The sequence below is a fragment of the Urtica dioica genome, chromosome 11 (genome assembly GCF_054948205.1).
Source record: "Urtica dioica subsp. dioica isolate 48M chromosome 11, U.dioica_male_clone48M_v1_H2, whole genome shotgun sequence".
Classification (NCBI taxonomy): domain Eukaryota; kingdom Viridiplantae; phylum Streptophyta; class Magnoliopsida; order Rosales; family Urticaceae; genus Urtica; species Urtica dioica.
In genome coordinates, this window is record NC_142766.1 from 22,873,640 (window position 1) to 22,890,278 (window position 16,639).

General features: G+C 39.1%; 3 protein-coding genes across 4 annotated transcripts; 2 read left to right on the forward strand and 1 right to left on the reverse strand.

Moving 5' to 3' along the window:
• The first annotated feature begins 5,989 nt into the window (after nt 1–5,989).
• On the forward strand, nt 5,990–7,245 carry LOC149382573 (protein FAR1-RELATED SEQUENCE 7-like). Its single transcript, XM_089629719.1, has 3 exons — nt 5,990–6,124; nt 6,358–6,860; nt 6,936–7,245. Coding segments are annotated over exons 1-3 (690 nt in total). The 5' UTR covers nt 5,990–6,123; the 3' UTR covers nt 7,122–7,245.
• A 211-nt stretch (nt 7,246–7,456) lies between these two features.
• LOC149382574 (Saccharopine dehydrogenase) lies at nt 7,457–9,992 on the forward strand. The gene is made up of 13 exons (XM_089629717.1): nt 7,457–7,776; nt 7,864–7,946; nt 8,059–8,185; nt 8,263–8,326; nt 8,417–8,514; nt 8,589–8,673; nt 8,760–8,883; nt 8,971–9,072; nt 9,167–9,231; nt 9,311–9,392; nt 9,486–9,565; nt 9,646–9,778; nt 9,852–9,992. Exons 1-12 carry the CDS (start codon nt 7,479–7,481, stop codon nt 9,701–9,703), a joined length of 1,266 nt encoding a protein of 421 aa, XP_089485843.1. The 5' UTR covers nt 7,457–7,478; the 3' UTR covers nt 9,704–9,778; nt 9,852–9,992.
• Nucleotides 9,982–16,639, reverse strand: LOC149382575 (uncharacterized). 2 transcript variants are annotated; one of them, XM_089629716.1, is made up of 12 exons: nt 16,536–16,639; nt 14,306–16,301; nt 13,784–14,023; nt 13,549–13,678; nt 13,192–13,344; nt 12,847–13,073; nt 12,675–12,744; nt 12,395–12,601; nt 11,403–11,632; nt 11,184–11,262; nt 10,956–11,093; nt 9,982–10,610 (listed from the first exon to the last, which is right to left on the reverse strand). In XM_089629716.1, exons 2-12 carry the CDS (start codon nt 16,258–16,260, stop codon nt 10,407–10,409), a joined length of 3,633 nt encoding a protein of 1,210 aa, XP_089485842.1. In that variant the 5' UTR covers nt 16,261–16,301; nt 16,536–16,639; the 3' UTR covers nt 9,982–10,406. The 2 variants fall into 2 exon arrangements, with proteins under 2 accessions (XP_089485842.1, XP_089485841.1); XM_089629715.1 differs by having other exon boundaries at nt 14,306–16,569.

The following is a 16,639-nucleotide window of genomic DNA, read 5'->3' on the forward strand; positions in this document are numbered from 1 at the left end:
TCCTTGTGAGTTTATTATGATTATGACTATATATCGTCCAGCCTGGGTATTCTCTTAGATACTATTTTGATCAGTACTTTTTATATTTCTTTTTCGTCAACTGTATATACTAACTTTAATAACAAAATCACAGATTTCCCTTTTTGCTATACACCAAAATATCTTTAATATCAATTTTTTTTTTTCTGGTTACAAATTATTACAGTAGGTTTATTAGGTGCGTGATATATTAATATATCTAGCCGTGCTCTTCTCTAATATAACACATGTTATTTTTAGAGGATTGAAAATATACTCATTATGATTTGGTTTCATTTAATATATGTATACTAATATTAATACACTAGAAAGTTCATATCTAATTAAGGATTTTCCAATTATAGTATATGATAAGAACATTACGCACTAGCATTTATAATTATTTATTGTATCATGAATACCGTTTCGTTTATGCATACACTATTGATACGTAATTACGTATAAATTCGTGTATGTGCGAGTTCAATATGTACAGAAGTTACAGAACCATAAAAGAGGGTAAAACTGATATACAAATAGAAGACAAAAAAAGGACGGTGTTATTTTTTTAAGGGTTATGGTGTAAAAAGATTAATGAGAGAGAGAGAGAGAGAGGAAAAAAGATGAATGAATCTCGAAGGCTTCAAAGAAAAAACCCTACTGTAAGTTTGACCGTCAAGAAAGGAATCAAACAGGGTAAAACACATGGCCCTCCAAATAATTTTTAAATACATTTCTCATTTGAATATTTCCATTAAAAGCCTGCAACCACTGTAAAAAAAAATCATTAAAGAAGTAAAATAAATGCTCTCGGTAATCTAATCATATAATCTAGACAGAGAATGAAAGAAACTTTTAGAGAGAGAGTATGACTTTTTGACCTAATATTGAAGAACCATCTTTTTTAGTTCGGCAAAATGACAAACCCTAGCTCTAGTCATAGTTATTTATACATTCCTATGGTTAGCTAGTGTGAAAATAAACCATGTTACAAAATAGTTTTTACCGTGCGGCTTTTGGACCTACCTATAAATAGTTAATTAAATCGAAAAAGCTTAAAAACAAAATATTATTTTTAATGTTTGATGAAATTACGCTGAACCCCTGCACTTTTTTCTTAATTTTCAAACTTAGACTCACGTGTTCAGAATCACGAAGAGAGGAAGAAGTAGAGAATTTAAAAAGAAAAAAATTATTTATTAATGATAAAATAAGTTTGTGAATGAAAGCCATGTGTTAGTATTGGCTTATTGCTACCCTTATTTTGGACGCCATGTGTTTCTCATGTCCACATATATACTCTTGTAGCTTTGACCGATCGACTTCGAAACATTAATAGATCGCAGATTAACTGACCATGGACACAATCTCTTCTCAATTTTAAACCACCAAACTAGTATAGTATATTATATCCTTGTCGTAAAAAAGTTACAAAAGTCTACATATTGTATACGTATAGATCTAGCAATTTCTTACAACTACTTTTTTTTTTTTTTCACAACGTACTAAACTAGTCCATATAAAATTATTATGCTCATTCTCATTCAAAGTTAAAATATCAACTTCAAAAATTGGAATGTAGCAATTGGGAAGTTTTGAGGAAATAGAGGGGAAAAAAATTGTTCACCAATGATTGGGCAAGGGAAAAAATATTATGTCTATATAAGATGTAACATAATAATATATAGAGGATAGACGAACAAAGTTAATTTAGCTACTTGGTCCACAATATTATTCATTTTTGGGCCCATGTGAATATACATATATAGGGTATATATGTATGTTTATATATTTATGCTTGTTTTATACGTGTAACGCAGAAAGTAATATTGCATGCAGCCCATGCAGAGCATTCGAATAGCCCATGCTATACAACCAGTCCAGATGTATATATATAATTCTATAAATACCATTTCAGTAGTCAATATCATTCATCAGACCACACTGCCTGGTTTTCATTTTCTTAAACTTGTGCCTGTCAATTCACTCATGCTTGACAACCTAGCTACCCCCACTTTTGCTTTTCAGTTTTCACATACACATACTAAACAATTATTTATAAATAAAAATCTAGAGTACGAGGGAAAGAACGTGGAAATTCTATAGTAGATCGAGAAATTAAAAAAATGATTTTTTTTTTCTTTCCTTTTTTAATTCATATGTCTGATTATTTATCTAATATAAAATATAAATAGTGTGTCTTGCGATATTCATCAAAGATATAAAAGCCTCGACAATGTGTTTGGTATATAGTTTAAGTTCACTTCAGCCCAAGGTTCGCAATCCCGCGGGTTCCGTACGGGTTCCGGTCGGGATCCCCTGAACCGGAGGGGACCGGGACGGAACGCACATAAACCGGTCCCGTGAACCAAACCCGGTCGAATCCCGGGTAAACCGGGCGGATCCCCCCAGACCGGGTCTCGTTTTGGTTATAAATAATTTGCCCCTAATTCGCGAAACCCTTATCTCCCGAGGAACAAATTTGCGCGTCCCGTCCCGACCGGATCCCGTCGACTCTCTTCGTGTTTTGCTCAAATCCCGGCCAAATCCCGTGAAACCCTTCGAGTCCGTCCTTCGTCCCGCCGGATCCCGTCCTGGAGAGGCCGATTTTGTCCAAATCCCGGGGAACCGAGAGGTACCACCCGAGTTCTTCAACTTTTGGGAATTTTTTTCAATTTTTAGTTATGAATTGTTGATTATTGTGATTATTGTCATGATGAAGTTGAAATTAGTGATTATTGGCATGATGCAGTTGAAATAATAGTGTTGATTACAATTAATTTGACTTCAGAATTTGGAGGGTTCTCTATTACACCCGACGGCTCCGAGATTGGTTATCCACAGTTCCCGGCGTCATACGACCCTTACGAGAATCAATCTTACTCATCCTACACTTATGTCCCCGTCCCTGTCCCTGTCCCCGTCCCCGTAATAACCGTGATCGCAGTGGAAGACACACATGAGTCCTACAATGGGTACGGTCAAACCCCTTTCACACGTTGGGAGGACGGTTGTCCTCCGTACTCGCGTCCTATTAGTCTTAGTCAGGAGACCTACGATTATCACTTTCGTACGTGGTTCAACACATATTCTAGTTCCATGACGTGGTACCAGTATAACATGATGGTGGATGATCAACCACGTCGCAGATCTAGGCGGCGCAGATTTCAACCCCCGAGGCACTCCACTTATAATTAGTGTGTTTTATCGTACGTGTTGTAATAATTTTATACTCTACTTATGGTATTTTATGTTTAAGAACTCAGTTTATGTTTGGTATGAACATTTGTTTGAAGTATGAAGTATGAACTATGAAAACTATTTTTATTATTGTAAAATATTTGTCTGAATCCCCCTCGGGTTCCTACATTTTTTGCCGGGTTCCTACCGGTAAAGGGGTTCCTACCGGTATCGGTTTCCTTTTTTTTTCCTGAATCCCCCTCGGTTTCCTCTCCGGTAAGCGGTATCCCCCTAAAATTGGGGCCCCGGTACGGTAACGGTAACGGTAAGACGATCCTTGCTTCAGCCATATTTTTTTTGTAGAAGATTCTTTTAGTTGCATGCCATGATGTTACTTACTAGGAATTCATTCCAGAAGAAATTCAAAACACCAATAATGATATTCAAAATGGATTTTCTAGGCTATAGGTAACCAAAAGCACCCCATAAATAGGACAAATTTCTGGCTGAAAACGAGTGATTAGTATCTTAATCACTTATGTGGTGGCTAAATTTGTGGCCGGGTAATATTATTAATTATAATTTGCACGTATATATACAATTAATTTACTTTTTTGGGCTGCTATTTGAGGCTATAGTAGCATTAAAATTTGGGATAAATATGTGAGGGCTTTGATTGATTTGGTTATTAAAGTTAGACGGATGATTTGACACCACATAGACACAAAAGCAGGTAACAAGCAAGAGTAATTAACGGAGAGAGATTTTTAGAGACTAGCCAAGCCAAGTTAAAAAAAAAAAAAAAAAAAATAAAGGCTTCTTTGTTTGTCCTAACTCCTAAGTCCTAACATCAATGTTTTACGTAAAACATGGTTAAAAAAAAAAGGATTCAGGATATATACATAGTACTGCCGGCCAATAATTATCATTATATAATCCCTACATTATATATATATATATATATATATATATATATCTTGTTTCAACGTAAGATTGCAATTTATTGCCTTGGTATTACTACCGCCCGCACGAACATGGAAGCAAATCCATCAACAAAATAATTGTCATGAAAATTAAATATTTGAAGTTGGATATATTGCTGAACATATTTCTCGAAAGAGAGAAGACCAAATTGAGTTTGAATTTTCAAAAACTATATGAGCTTATCTTCAGGGTTACTATAAGAGATTGTACAAAAATCGTTTAATATTGCTGGCCAATTATAGTTATTAGACTCCCAAAGTCGCATTTAAACTAATGGATTTAATAAGTGTAAAGTGACAAACTAGCACCCTATACAATTAAGGGCGGAGGTAGGCAAAGACTGAAAAATCATTTTTCACATCCTATTCGTATATTTTTAGTCCAAGACTATGTGATCCTTTCATACCTGGATAACGTCCCATCTGTGACTAAAAATCCTGGCTCGGCCAAACGTATGTAATCATGCAGATTGTTATATGAAAAAAAAAAAAAAAATTATAGAGTAGTGGCTAGTATAATATCATCACATTTACGAATAATTTAAAACTAAAATAAATATTAATTAGACAGCAAATATTTAAAATGAACTATACAAACTTACTCTTATAAAAAATTGTAAGAGCTTATCCAATACATAATTTTATAACTCTATAACTTCATATTTAATGTAACTTTTACACAAAATGAATATATTGCATCATATATATATATTTGATGCAACACTGTTTATTTGATGTAAAAATTACACCAAATATTTAAATATTATTTTAAGCTAATAATTCATAATTAAAAGTACATATTTTAGTTGAATCAAGTTTAATCAACATGTTTTTAACTGTTTGGAACTCTATTCATAATCCAAATTAATTTCTTTAATACCACTGAAATAAATCTGAGTATTAAAAAAAGTTTATACATATCAAACTAAATTAAGCCGATAATTAGTAACAATAATTTATAGATCAAACCAAATTAAAACACACTACTACAAATACTATTACTACAAAGTTTAATCTATGTCGGTGATATGTAATTTTCATGTTTATATTTTTTTCATAGAAATTAATTCAATTAGTAGTATGTAATTTTCATATTTATGGTTTTTTTTAATAACATATTTATGTTTTTTTTAATAGTGTATTATTTATTCCCTAAAAATGTTGTACTATGTACATGAAGCTTATTAATTTTGTACTTTTATTAATTATTATTATTGATTTATATTATATGTTACACATAATTAATAAATAAAATACAGTTAAAATTTTATATATGTAATTAGATATAACTAATAACTAATAAAAGTAAGACATTTAATTTAAGAGCATCTTAGATTAAAAGGTCTAATAAAAAAGCGTATTATTATAATATTATTTTTACTGAAAAATATATGGTATTATCACTAGAGTAAAAAAAAAAATTAGCGTAAAAATTATATTATATTTGGTATAAAAATCACTGTTAACATTGAAGATGCTTTAACCGTATCTCAATTCCATTTTGTCAAAGACGGACTCATCGATTTTGAGAAATGGACATAGTTGTTCCATTTTTTTTTACTATAGATATTTATGCTTTATTATGATGAGTTTGTTTTCAAATTAATGTTCCTTTTTAATTTTTAGCGTAAAGTATTCCGTAAAAATGAAGAATTCTTAAGAGACAAATGTGAAAGGAGAAAACGTGGAGGCAAACGGCGTCATTTTTACCATTTGGTTGCGTTGGGGACTTGGTGAATGTCGTTTAATAAAAACGACATATAACTCAAATGACCTGTCGCTCTCTCGTCTGAACAAAATACTATCGCTCTCTCAATTCTCCGAGAATAATCCCCTCTGCCTCTGAGCTCAATTCGCGGCCGAAAACCTAATTTCACTTGTCGCACAATGCCGTTTCAGCTCTCGCTCTGACTCGCCACCAATTCCCCTCTTCGAATTCACGAGTAATCTTTCAATCCTCACTCTCTATCCATCTCTCTCTCAATCGAATCATTTCGCGTGATTTATTTCATACTAAAAGTTCATTATTACTCTCTACTCATCGCCCATTGAAACCGGACAAAATCACCACCGTGATTTCGACGATTTCAATCGGAATCAATTTTATCACGAACCAGAACACCCGAGCCTAGATTCTGACATTTTGAACGGTTTCCGGAACATGACCGTTTTGCAGTGGCTTCCGATCCCGTCGCCGTCGCAGACAGCCAGGCGACCATCGACCTCAACGTCGGCGACGAAAACCCCACAGCAACGAAGCCCAGCACCGACGATGACGTGGCGGCATCGGTGGTGGTGAAAGGCGACGAGCCGTACGTGGGCCAGGAGTTCGAGAGCGAGGAATCGGCCCAGGCATTCTACGCGGCGTACGGGACCCGAATGGGGTTCATGACCCGAATGAGCTCAATCAGCCGGAAAAGCGGTCTCATCGTCCGCCGGACCCTCGTCTGCAACAAAGAGGGCTTCTACAACGACAAGAGGACCGGGGAGAAGATCAGGAAACGGCCCCGAACGCTGACACGTGTCGGCTGCAAGGCAATGCTCGTAATCCGGCGACTCTCCACCGGAGTCTGGGTCGTGAAAAAGCTCGTCACAGAACACACTCATCCTCTCGCCGAGCGGCCACCAAAGTTTCAGTTCGAAACCGCCTCATCCGCCGCCGTTTGTGATCGCTCTCCGGTGAGACGAACCTGAGAGAGCCTGAATTGTGGATTTTGTTGGCATTGACTCTGTTGATTTGAATTGTAATTTCAGGGTGAGGATAAGAGGGTTCGAGAGCTGACGATACAGCTTCTGCGAGAGAAGAAGAGGTCGGCTTCGTTCAGGAAGATCATCGACGTCTTGGTCGATCACATCAAAGAGCACACCGAGGACGTGTCAAAGACCGTCCAGTCCGTCGGCGAAAACATCAACAAGATCGAATCCGATTTCAAAAACTGAATATATGTATTTCTAATGTAGATGGAGAAAAATATATGTATATGTATGAAAAATGTAACACTCTTTGATTTTTTTTTTTTTTGCCACACTCTTTGGTTAATCTGTAATTTGGTTCGGCTTGTAATTTATTTTGCCAAAGCTATGGATGAAGATTATGGGTTAAAAAAAATAAAAAAAAAACTTCAATAAATCACTTGGAAATGAGTTCTATATTTAACTGATGTTTTTTTTTCCGAACGGACGGTACAAAACAGGCCACGTCATCAAAGAATGTGGCGCGTGACGTCACTGAAATAACGATAAAAACTGATGGGCTGTAAGACGATAATGGTTTTTTTTTTTTTTTTGTCTCAGCAGATGATAATGGCGCTGCGGTTGAAGAGCTTGGCTCCGGCGGCCTGCGCCGGAGACAGCGGCGAGGCTCTCCGGCCGGCGGTGGATCTCCGGCAGTCTCGGGTGCTGGTTCTGGGCGGCACCGGTCGGGTCGGAGGCTCCACCGCCGTCGCTCTCACCAAGCTCTGCCCTGACCTCAGCGTCGTCGTCGGCGGTCGAAACAGGGAAAAAGGAGCTTCGATGGTCGCCACTCTCGGATCGAAATCGGAGTTTCGTGAGATCGACATTGATGACCCCAATTCCTTACTGTCCGCTCTCACTGGTAATTTCCTTTGCTTCACTTCATCCGATTATTTTTGTTAATTGAAATGAATTGAATTGAGAGGGTTTTTATTTTGTGTGGGTGAAGATGTGGATGTAGTGGTACACACCGCCGGGCCGTTTCAGCAGACGAACAAATGCACTGTCTTAGAAGCTGCCTTAAAAACCAAGGTCTGACTCTGACCCCAAAAAGGAAGAGAAAAAAAAAAAAAAAACCCCCAATTTCTTATCTCAAGTTTATAATTAGTCACATTAAATGATATTATGAAAAAAAAAAAATCAGACAGCCTATATGGATGTTTGTGATGACACGAACTACGCGGGTCGAGCGAAAGCTTTCTGCGACGAGGCCATCGCTGCAAACGTCCCAGCCATCACCACCGCCGGAATTTACCCCGGAGTCAGCAATGGTAATATTTCAATTTTTTTTTATAATTTTTTTTTTTTCGGGAACATCGTGTAACGCAACGTTAGTGAATGAGTGCAGTTATGGCGGCGGAGCTGGTACGTTTGGCTAGAAGTGAAGACAAAGGAGAACCAGAAAGGCTAAGGTAGTTATAGTAAGAATAATAGTAATAATAATAAACGATAAGGATTAATGCCATTGATTCGAAGAAAAAAAAAATGTTGTGTTAATTCAGATTCTACTACTACACGGCCGGTACAGGCGGGGCTGGCCCGACAATACTAGCCACCAGCTTTTTGCTGCTCGGAGAGGAAGTTGTTGCCTATAATAAAGGTCGGGAATCTAAAAAGCATTTAAAAAAAAAAAAATTATGGTCTCGTGTTTATTTAAATAGGTCTTTGGATCAGGTGAAAAGGTCAAACTGAAACCGTACACTGGAATGCTCAACATCGATTTCGGAAAAGGCATAGGAAAGAGAGACGTTTATCTTCTGTAAGCTATCATCATAAAACTCTGAAGAAGAACAAAAAAAATAAAAAAGATAATATCTGAAAGTTTTTTTTTGTTTGTTTGGGAAGGAATTTGCCAGAGGTTAAAAGTGGTCATGAGATACTTGGAGTACCATCTGTGAGTGCTCGATTTGGGACCTCGCCGTTCTTCTGGAATTGGGGAATGGAAATCATGACCGCGGTTCTTCCTTTGGTATACATTTACTAGACTAGACTAGACTTTGGTGTGTGTGTGTGTGTGTGTATATATATATTTATGTATTTATTTTTTACTTTGCAGGAGACACTGAGAGACAAGAGTAAAGTGCGAGAGTTGGTCGAACTGTTCGATCCGGTGGTCCGAGCGCTGGATCAATTCGCTGGCGAGCGTGTGTCGATGAGGGTCAGAGATCTCAACCGAACCTCCTAGACATTGTTTCTCTGGATAATTTTTTTTTTTTCTTTTTTGGTAATCTTGTTTTAATTGTTGTTGACAGGTTGATTTGGAATGTTCAAACGGGCGAAACGCGGTCGGGTTGTTCAGTCACAAGAGACTCTCCGAGTAAAGCACTTCTTCTCAATTGTCATTTTCCCTTTTGCATTGTCTGAATGTGATGTGATGTGTGTGTGAATCGAAACAGATCCGTCGGAATTTCCACGGCTGCGTTTGTGCTTGCGCTGCTCGAGGGAGCCACTCAGCCCGGTGTCTGGTTCCCTGAAGAGGTTCGAATGTTTCACTGAATAAATCGATGAAAAATAAATAAATAAAAAAACAAAAAAAATAAGCTTGAGTTTTCAAACACTGAATTTCCACAGCCTGAAGGAATCGCTGTAGAGGCAAGAGAGGCCCTCCTGAAACGTGCCGCACAAGGAACCTTTAATTTTGTTATGAACAAGTATGGTAGTGTTTTTTCATTTCGTATTATTAGTTTTTTATTTTATTTTATGAAGTTGGCGAGTAATGATTCAAATGCAGACCGGCGTGGACGATTGAGACGAATCCAAAGGAGCTTGGGCTAGGAATATACGTCTGAGATTCCTCCGCAAACAAAACGAAGCATAGTTTGTACGAGATTCATATTCTCTCCACCATAGTTGGCTTGGAACCGGTAAATGTATTCGCGTCAGTGCTTGTGTGATCATTCGCTAAATTTGATTTGTTTTTTTTATTCTGTTTTACAGGCTGTGATGAAGCTCAGACAACCAGCTGAGAGATTTTGCCAAGCTTAGTCATTAATTTGGGAGACTGTAAAACAAAACCATACGAAATTTTACTTCTCATTTACCAAAGAATGATCCTCATAGCATGATATAAAAAAACTCTCATTTTTTTTTCTGTTTTAAATGGAAAAAAACACACAACAGTATTCTATACAATGAAAAACTCTCACCTCGTGTATAATCAGTGTAATTCACACTCATTTCTAGCAAAATAAAAATAAATAAATAAAAAAGACGCAAAATCACTTGACGAATTTCTCGTTTCTGCTCAGTCTTCCATTCCACCGAGTCCGTCCAATTATACTCTCACTCGTCTCTGCTCTTCATAATCTTGTGTGTCGTATGTTTTCGTGTTTCAATCTGTACACGTCGAGCCACGAAGCTCATTCACTCACTCACTCAAAAATCCAAACTTGTTCCTTCTGACCTGTTTGAGCTCTTCAAGCCGCAGCTATGTCCTCCAAAAGCTTTTTGAGAGACCAAAGCCGCAAAAGTCCAATCAAAAGTCTGTCTCTGTCATGTATACCTATTTGACCGAGACGCTTCTGACCATGTTGTGGTCGAGTGACCACCGTACGATCTCCAAACATCTTGCCATTGTCGCCGACCACTTCTTTCAAAAGGGTAGTTCTGGAATTCCGTCTGTGGTCTCGACGAGCTGTTTCCGTTTCGTTTCTTCAGAGCGCTTCTCATCTCCTCTTCCGCGTCGTACCGTGCACGCTGCAAAAGATTTAAGGATTCATAAATGAAAATTTAAAGATGCATTTAGGCAATGATTGGAACCCTGACTTGACTATGGGAAATGAAAATTCGAAGGAAAATACGGTGGGAAATCAAAATTTTGCATTATGTTTGGAAGTTTAAGGAAATTTTGATATAAAGGGGATGAAATCCCAAGGTAATCCCCCACGGAAAATGCTTGAATTTGCTTGGATTTTCCTTTTCCACACATTTTTTAAAAACCAAACATAGGAGAAGACCACTAATTTTTTTCCCAAAATTTCCAGGTTTCAACATGAACCTTAAAGTTAGTAATACTTTACAGATTAATGAAACAGAGCGAACCTTGTTGGGGTCGGAAAGAACGGCATAAGCCTCGCCAATCATCTTAAAGAGCCTGTCGGCGTCCTTGTGAACTTCTTCTGCGATTTCCCTCCAAAGCCCATCATCGCCATTGTCGCTTCTTGCCAAGAATTGACCGGCCTAAAGAGAGACAAGCAAACAAGTCTTGTTGTCAATGGTCAAATCAAAGGCCAAAAGGAAAAGCCAACAGAACAATAAACGGGTTCCAACCTTATCCGGATGATGCCTAAGAGCAGCTTTACGATATGCCTTCTTGATTTCTGACGTCGAAACTGACGGCTCAATTCCCCTGCAGTGGATTAAAAAAAAAATCTAAGAACCAGTAAATCGTTGAAATATCGTAGCTGTAATATCTAATTTTTTAACTATCAATTCAGAAGTAAACGGTTTTTATGCACGAATAATTGAATTAGGTTTTCAGGAACTTACAAGATGAGATACATATCCAAGGGAATGTCTTTTCTTGACTCTTCTTCTATTTCAGAAAGTCGCAACCGAGCTTGTCGTAAATCATTTGTGGTGCTGTTATGGGATCTATCAGCTTGATTGGCTTTCTCTTCTAATTGTTTTGCGATACGGTCCGTGAGTCTCTCGAGATCACGAGCTGCTTGCCCATAATCTCTTATCATCTCATATAAAGTGGCTCGTCTAGATATGGCCTGCATAGTTATAACAAGAAGTCAACAATTTTATGTTAGGATTTGAGCCCCAAATCCGACCTAACAAGAAAACAATCAAATAAAAACGAAAAAATAACACACGGATTTATAGTGTTTTACTCTCAACGAGAGTCCGCTGGATTTAACTATAATAATAATTAATAAATAAAAACAAATCGGGAGTTTGTGTACAATTCTCGCTTTTGCTTTACAAAGAGAATCGGCGACCTAGATTATACATAGCGGCGATGAATTAGGCGCCACAACTTAACATTTTTAACCAAGGGCCTCATTTGAAATTTCGTCACGAAATAATCTCTTCAAGATTTATTTGAAAATATCGTGGGTGTCCATGCTTTGCTGGCCTAAGTCACATTCTAAGTGCTCGGAATGCCTTTCAGAGTCTTTAATACTTGAAGAGGTAGGTTTGGAACTACATTTGCATACTCGGGAAACGGAGAAATAAGCTTTCCAGTCTTCTTTATTATAACTTATTTAAAATTTCAACAGGAATAATAATAAAAATGTGAGAGAGAATTTATAAATAAATAAAAAAAATCATTAGAAAAAGAATTTAGTTTCTGGTGAACTTAATCAATGATTTTTCTAGAAAGGAACATGAGTTCCGGGCATTTCCATCAAGAGACTCTCCCAGTGGCATACGAATAATGGGAAATCGGACGTGGGACCGTGCGCTTATCGAGAATGTCCTATTGGCAGACAGGGCATAAGAATAACGAGTATAGAGAAGAAAAAAAATACCTTCAAGTAATTTCCGTCAAGAGCCATGGCTAAGCTACAATCTGCAATAGCATCGGTGATCTGGCCGAGGGCTTTGAACGCAGCGGCGCGGTTGCAGAAGCAAACAGCTGCAAAAGGACGAGACTCAACATTGCATGACAGAGATGTCGTGTAACGCTCGACCGCTTCAGCGTGCTTTCCGGCTTGAAATGCCTCATTCCCTGCAGCCTGAAACCAGTCAAAGGTTAATATATAGTTGACCGATTAATGACAAGCACGAATGAACCTTTAGATGGGATACCTTGTGGCGCAAGAGCTCACGTATCGTGACAGTTAATGGTAGCGACGATTCTATGACTTTGCTCTCGTTCCTGATTTTTACAACAAAAAAAAAAATATCGTTAAATTAGGAGCTTCAAGCAACGTGAGTAAAAATAGCCGAGGGTTCATGGAAGAAAGAATTGTAGTGTTACCTATGCGTGGCTGAGAGCTTTTCCTCTTGCTTCTCTAATGAGGCGAGACCTTCCTCGAGTCTTCCCAGTTGAAAATGCGATTTCAGTGAAATACGGCTACGCCAGACCCGGAAATAGATGTGTTCGGGGAATTTAGAGACGTCCGTGTTGGCGGATAGAGCAGAATTTTTCTCGGATGAACTGAGGGTCTGTTCGCATAGCTCAATCGCATCATCGTACCTCCGCATCTATTAAAAAAAAAAAAAAAGTCATAAGTTCGCCCACAGGGGTGGAAAAAAATCACACAAACTTGTGAATCAACAATTGGCGTTAAAAGAACAAGGGAAGAAAAAAAAAACCACAAACCAAGAAAAGAGCCTCAGCTTTCATCTCTAGTAGTTTTTCTGAGTATGGACTTATTTTCAGAGCCTCTGCAATCACGCCCAAAGTACTCTCCATGTCATTGGATGTTTTCTTTAGCAAAAGTTCAGAAGAACATTTCATGCACTCAGATAATTTCTGTCAGCCAAAGGGTATTAATCAGTTTAAAATACTCGAGAATATATATAGTATATGACGGTCCAGTAACTATGCAATCCCAACCTCAAGGTTTGGCGAAATATCAAATTTTAGAATGGACAAAGGCTCAGTAACAGTCAAGGACCGATCTTATATAAACTACATGAGAAATTACAAACAAGAATAAACAAATCAGAACTGTACCTGCACTTTTTGTAAGCCATCGGAAGCTTCGACCGCGATTTTTCGGTCTACACAAATATCACTTCCTGCCTGCAGACACCTTCTGAAATGCAGCGCCGCATCTTCAACTTCCCCGAGAGAGAGATAGCAGCTTCAAAAACAGAAACAAAAAAAAAAACCCTAATTAGAAAACGCACAATCAACTTATACAACAAAGAATGCAACTTTGATAGTGAGAAGTATCTTTAATACATACTTGGCGGCTCTGACTTGAACCCTGAGGAAGTTTGGGTCTATTTCAGCTCCCATTTTACAATCTTCAAGGGCGTCTCTCATTCTCCCGAGAGATATTCGCGTCGCTGCACGATTGCTATAGCAAAGCATCAATGCCCTCAGACAGCTCCTAGATGTCTCGCCTTTAGATATACAACTAATCCCTCGTGTGTAACAGTCCTCGGCTTTTGACAGATCACCACTTGTATATGCCTGGTTTCCTCTGATATATTACAAAAAAGATCTTATCTTTAACCTAGATATCGCATATAAACCATACCCAAGGCTACATTATTGCAACTGTCTAGAGAATATACAAAAGGGATTTCAAATATTAATTTTTTTTTTTAATATTGAATCTAACCTTAACCTCAGAGATCGCATATAAACCATACCTAAAGCTATGTATATTTTTGCAACTTTTTAGAGAATAAACAAAAGGGATTCCATAGATTATAAATTTTCTGAGCTTCCATAAAAAGAAGACATGGGTATTGAATCTAACCTTAACCTCCACTTCTCACAAGCTTCCTGAGCTGCGATACTTGAAGCAGTAGAAGTGGGACCCGACCCAAAATTGGTGGCTTGAGCCTTGGGCGCTTCGTAAATATCTGTAGTTTTGCGCGGAAGGCTTGGCGGGTCTCCTTTCTGTCCTCTCCCCGGTGAAGATAGCAACGAAGTTCCAGACAACAACGGTGACACATAAGAAACCTTAGCAGTCGGACTTGAAACGTTGCTCTCGTGACCGAATTTGATCACGTTCTTCTTTTTCTGAAGACGTTTCAGGTTAAGGCTTTGATTTTGAGCCGCGGTGGAGGCCGAGAAAGTGAAGTTCGACGCGCCTCTATCTTCAGACGAGCTTGTGGAGAAACAAAAGTTAGCACCGGTCTCAGCGGCAGCGTCGTGTGTCTCGACGTTCGACGAGCTCGAAGAGACCTCCGTTTCGATGAAGTCCACTTCCTCGTTCGCAGACTTGAAGCTCTCAGTTCCCTCGGCGCTGGTGTTGTCATTGTCCAAATGTTCCTCTTTCGTTTCTCCGCGCGGTGTTTCGTTGCCTTCGTCGAAATTGATGTCCATTCGCTCCGTGGCCATAGCCAAATCCTCATCGACCGCGACGCTCGAAGCTTTTGGCGGCACCGAATCGTTGTCGAGGCTGAACGAGTCATCGGAATTCACAGAGTTCTCTCGAGTCTCGGCCAATGTCTCCCGATACGGAGAAACTTCCATCGGTGAATAGGAACCGGAAGCTTCGGGGATCTCGTGCGAGGAGCTACTACTCTCTCTGGCCACAAAATCCTGTTTGAGCCAAAGCTGGACTTTCGTCGGACCTCGCAACTTCCCGCCCTTTTTCCTCGTTCCCGGGTCTCTGATCGAGTCCCTCGTCGCACTAAACTCCACTTTCTCCTTCACACCCGAGAAAAGATTCGCCGGTTTCGCCGCTGCTGTCTTGAACTCGAAAGACGGCGTTCTCTCGTAGTCCGGTTTGGTCTCATCTTTATCCAATTTAGGAACTTTGAAATTGCTCTCGCCCACTCCGCCACTGATTTTGGCATCATCGAGATTGTGAGACAAATTACTACCGAAACCTCTCGTCGACGAGTCCTTAGCGAAACTCTTAAGATTCGCTTTGTCATCGGCGGTGTTCGAAGGATCCTCGATGTTCAGATTCCCAATCCGATCGCGAATTGTACCTCCAAACTCTCCAGCAACCGAAGAGTCCTCGCCGGACTTCATACTTAATTTTCTGGTCAGCTCACTCAACAGCCCCGAATCAATCTCCTCCTTTTTCGCCACCGGAGAAGAACCACCCACATTGTCTCTACTCACATTCCCACTCTTGCCCTTCTCGTTCTTTTGATCTTCACCGATGTTCATCTTCCTCAAATCTTCGTGAAGCTTCTCCGTCCCAACCACACCAATGTTCAACTTCTTCATCTCCTCCTCCGGGAGCTTCGATGATGAAACGGAAAAGCTTTCGGCTTTCTGAGTCACGCCACTGATTCTCAAACCCTCCATTTCCTCCAACAAAACATTCTTGTCGAAACCCGGCCTCGAATACTCGCTCCTACCGGCTCCGAACACAAACGGCTCCAACGACCCAGACGATCCGAGACTCGAATTCTCGGAGTCAGGCCGAAATGGATTGAACACTGGACCGACTTTCCCGGACCTGGAAATCTCCGACGACCTCGAGCTCTGCGAGCTCGGACCTCTCCGAATCTTGACGAGCCTCGGCCTCGACGGACCAGAGCCAGATCGCGGAGCTTCGGACCGGAAGTCAGGCCCGGATTTGTTACCGGAAGTCCAATCTCCGGTGGCATTCGATGGGTACATGGCGGTCGTTCGACAATGCTTAGATTGCGAAAAATCAAAACGAAAATCTGCGAACGAGGGACCAGAAATCTGACCGTTGAAACCAAGGGATTGAAGACGATCTTGGAGTTTCAGCGCCGACGACATATCAGACTCGGAGACATGAAAATCAGGTAATCAGAGAAACTCTGATGATACGAATATGATAGGGCAAATGAAAAGACAGCTTAGTTAGAAAAGATATGATTCAGACATAAAAATAAAATGAATGAATAGCAAGTATTTTCTTAATAATAAACAATATGTAATAATTAGACGTGAGGTCGAGTTGGGTTTGTTGCTTTGTATCGAAGGAATTCAAAGATGGAAGAAGAAGAAGAAGAAGAAGAAGAAGCAAAGAGAAGGGCTAATTATTTACTTACCCTTGAATTTTCTCAGAGATTGCAAGAGTGTTCTCTGTCTCTCTTTATCTCGTGTATTTTTTACATTTCGTGTATAATAATTCGATTATTAATTTATGATTAAT